Source organism: Heteronotia binoei, chromosome 5, assembly GCF_032191835.1.
Source record: "Heteronotia binoei isolate CCM8104 ecotype False Entrance Well chromosome 5, APGP_CSIRO_Hbin_v1, whole genome shotgun sequence".
Classification (NCBI taxonomy): Eukaryota; Metazoa; Chordata; class Lepidosauria; order Squamata; family Gekkonidae; genus Heteronotia; species Heteronotia binoei.
This window is the reverse complement of record NC_083227.1, coordinates 15,574,183-15,578,158: the sequence shown is the minus strand read 5'-3', so window position 1 is coordinate 15,578,158 and position 3,976 is coordinate 15,574,183. Positions and strand designations below refer to the sequence as shown.

At 52.9% G+C, this 3,976-nt stretch overlaps 1 protein-coding gene across 1 annotated transcript in view; it reads right to left on the bottom strand.

Annotated features, from left to right (window-relative positions):
- Positions 1-3,587, bottom strand: part of LOC132571744 (zinc finger protein 345-like) — a 25,078-nt gene extending 21,491 nt beyond the window's left edge. Inside the window, exon 1 of the mRNA XM_060238538.1 lies at positions 3,507-3,587. Coding sequence (XP_060094521.1) covers positions 3,507-3,587 — 81 coding nt within the window. The remainder of the gene's footprint in view (positions 1-3,506) is intronic.
- Between the last annotated feature and the right edge of the window lie 389 nt (positions 3,588-3,976).

Sequence of the window (3,976 nt, the reverse complement as noted above, 5' to 3'; positions counted from 1 at the left end):
TGATATTGTTCACCAGTGTGGTGTATCAGCACCTTTTTTGCAGGGGGGAAAGTCCCAAATCTTGAGGGTGGAATTGGGGGGAATCAGAGGAGGAGGAGAAAAAAGGGGGGGGGGTCTGAGAGAGCTCTTAGAGTTACTGTGACTGATTGAAGTTCACCCAGATGGCTGCAGTTCTCCGGATTAGAGTCCGCTGCTCTTAACCACTACACCAAACTGAGTCTCTATTTTATACATGGGTACTGCCACCTCTCCTTTTCTCTTTTACAAAAAGAGCACTCCCTCTAAAGGGTAAGGAGAGAGAGAGAGCTGCAGTCCTAGACAGGCAGATGTGGGGGGTGGGGGAGGGAGCCACTTCCTCCCCCGACCCTTGCGAGGAAGCGCCTTTGAATCTTGGTGGCTTCTGCTTGAACGGCTTGGAGGGAACCCGGTGAGCTGCAAGAGGTTTTGCAGGGGGGAAATCTGGGGTCGGGGGCTGTAGTGCAAGACCCAAAGTAGAGAACAAGGAGGGGGGATGTAGCAGGGGGTGCAAGAAAGCATCTCAATCCCCCACCCCACCCCCGTTTGTCCCTTGCCTGGGCTCCCTACCACCATTCCTGCCCCACGGAGAGCCGCTTCTCCCCACGAGCAGAGCCGCGTGGTTCCTGCAGGGTGCTGGAGCGCAGGATCCGAATCCGGCACCTTTGGAGATCAGAGGAATTTCAGGGGGCTTCCAGAGGCGCCTTTAGGAAGGGGGGGTGGGGCTGAGGGTCAGATTTGGGGTGGGAGAAAGGGGGGCACAGATCAAAGAGGGGGGAAGGAGTTGGGGGGCTGAAGGTCAGATTTGGGGCGGGAGAAAAGGGGGCACAGATCAAGGAGGGGGGGAAGGAGTTGGGGGACTGAGGGTCAGATTTGGGGTGGGAGAAAGGGGGGCACAGATCAAGGAGGGGGAAGCAGTGGGGGGCTGAGGGTCAGATTTGGGGTGAGAGAAAGGGGGGCACAGATCAAGGAAGGGGGAAGGAGTTGGAGGACTGAGGGTCGGATTTGGGGTGGGAGAATGGGGGGCACAGATCAAGGAGAGGGGAAGGAGTTGGGGGGCTGAGGGCAGATTGTGGGGGGCAGGGGTCGAGGGTCAGAGCTAGCTGGGAAGGAAGGGTGTGAAGGGGGGCAGGCATTGTGTCCCTTGGCCCTCAGAAGACCCCCACGAAACAGAATCCCAAAGCAGGGGATTTGCTCTGAGGTTGATGCTTTGGGGGGGGGTATTTTTCCTGCCTCTGCACAGCCCCCTGCAGCACTGGGGCCCCTGCCGGAGTCCCCCCCCCCCGCCTTCTCTGCAATCCTGCCCAAAGCTGCTTGGGGGTGGGGTGGGGGTTGCAGGCTGGTCCTGCTTCGGGGCAGTTCTTTTTCCTTCCTTGGGTGTGGGGTGTGGGTGCCAGTGTTGGTTTTTTTAATTGAGCATTGATAAGTTTATCAGTATAACCATATGTCTATCAGGCTGTACCAGTATATCAATATAGATGGTTTTTTTAAAGCCCTTGTGATATCTTTTGGGGGGAGGGGTCACTGCAGGAGATTTGGGGTTCAGAAAGTGAAGGGAAACCTGTTCCACCAGTAGCAGAGACCTATACTGATGGGGTGAACAGGGTTGCTTGGTGCTTTTTTCTCCTCCCCCCCCCCCCCCTCCGTACATCAATTCAAGGCAGCTTTCTTGGGTACTGCAGGTGGAGGAGCACGATTTGGGACGCTTCCCGCTCCTAAAATCTCCCTGCTTTAAAAAGCTTCATGGCCCCGCCATGGCAGAGAGTGCAAAATCTTTTTCCCTGCAGGGCTACTTTTCTGTGTGCAGGGAAAGTGATAATTCCTATCTGCCGTCTCTGGAGTCAGGCACTCCATCCCCTCATCTCAGGGCTCTCCCCCTTCATTTCCCCCTCCATTCTCCGAAGGCAGGGGTGGCCAAACTTGCTTATGGCAAGACCCACACAAAAGGGTTGAGAGCCGGATGACATGAACATCAGGTGTTTGAGAGCTGCCAGACAGGCAAATAGATAGGGAAGACAGTTGGGAAGAAAGCAACTGACTTTAAATGCATTCTATAAACCGCTGGCTGCCTTGGCTTGGAATGCTTATTAAATTTGCAGATGATACGAAATTGGGAGGGGTTGCAAACACAGAAGAAGACAGAAACAGGATACAGAAGAAGAAGATATTGGATTCATATCCCGCCCTCCACTCTGAAGAATCTCAGAGCGGCTCACAGTCTCCTTTACCTTCCCCCCCCACAACAGACACCCTGTGAGGTGGGTGGGGCTGGAGAGGGCTCTCACAGCAGCTGCCCTTTCAAGGACAACCTCTGCCAGAGCTATGGCTGACCCAAGGCCATTCCAGCAGGTGCAAGTGGAGGAGTGGGGAATCAAACCCGGTTCTCCCAGATAAGAGTCTGCACACTTAACCATGACACCAAACTTGCTCTCCAACGAAACGAGGTAGTGCTCCCAAGGAGGGCTGGGGAGGGGGAGATGTCCCCATGGGGCCCTTTTCACCACCTCGTTGTGACCTTGGCAGGCTGGAAAACTGGGCTAAAATCAATAACATGAATTTTAACAGGGAGAAATGTAAAGTTCTGCATTTAGGTAGGAAAAATCCAATGCATAGTTATAGGATGGGGGAGACTTGTTTCAGCAGTAGTATGTGCAAAAAGGATCTAGGGGTCTTAGCGGATCATACGCTGAACATGAGTCAGCAGTGTGATGCGGTGGCTAAAAAGGCAAATGCAATTTTGGGCTGAATCAACAGAAGTATAGTGTCCAGATCACGTGATGTGATGGTATCGCTTTATTCTGCTCTGGTAAGACCTCACCTGGAGTATTGTGTTCAGTTTTGGGCACCACATTTTAAGAAGGATATAGACAAGCTGGAACGGGTCCAGAGGAGGGCGACGAAGATGGTGAGGGATCTGGAGACCCAAGTCCTATTAAGAAAGGTTGAAGGAACTGGGCATGTTTAGCCTGGAGAGGAGGCGGCTGAGAGGTGATATGATCACCATCTTCAAGTCCTTGAAGGGCTGTCCTATAGAGGATGGTGTGGAATTGTTTTCTGTGGCCCCGGAAGGACCAAAACCAATGGGTGGCTTCTCCTTCCTTGGAGGTTTTTAAGCAGGCTGGATGGCCATCTGACCGCAATGAGGATCCTGTGGATTTAGGGGGAGGTGTTTGTGAGTTTCCTGCATTGCGCAGGGGGTTGGACTAGATTACCCTGGAGGTCCCTTCCAATTCTATGATTTTATGATTCTAAGTGATTTAAAGAGAGAAATGCCTTCTCCAACATGGCTGACAGGGCAGTGGGGCCTTTGAGGGCCACATAATATGTGTGGAAGAGCCACATGTGGCTTCCAAACTGCTGTCTGGCCACCCCTGTCCTAAGGGAAAGGGGGTAGCATGGCAATTTCCCCCATTTTTTGTCTAATTCTTTGACCGGCCTTCTATTAATATAATTGGTTAGTTGGGCCACAGTGGCATATTCTGCAATTGTACCTCTCCGTTTTTCGTTGTTTGGACATTCCTCAGCCTTCCATTTCGTTGCCCATATTGTTCTTGCTGGATCAAATCCAGCATCTTGAATTGTGCCCTGAACCCAGAAAATGTAAGCGGAGCGAAAAAGAGTTTCCCACCCCCTCGTTCTTTCTCTCCCTCTCTGGTAGGAGCAGAAAGACACCCTGGATGCCTCCTCTACCATCTCTGTGCGCTGAAGGGGAAAGAGTCGCCATGCAGCCAGCTCAGGTAAGGGGTGGGGGGGATCATTGGGGAGATGTGTGGCAGATGGCAGGGATGCTTTCTTCTCTGTGTGTTGCCTGCACTTCCTTTTGAGGGCTGGTGACAGAGTCTCAGAGTGGCCTACAATCTCCTTTATCTTCCTCCCCCACAACAGACACCCTGTGAGGTGGGTGGGGCTGGAGAGGGTTCTCACAGCAGCTGCCCTTTCAAGGACAACCTCTGCCAGAGCT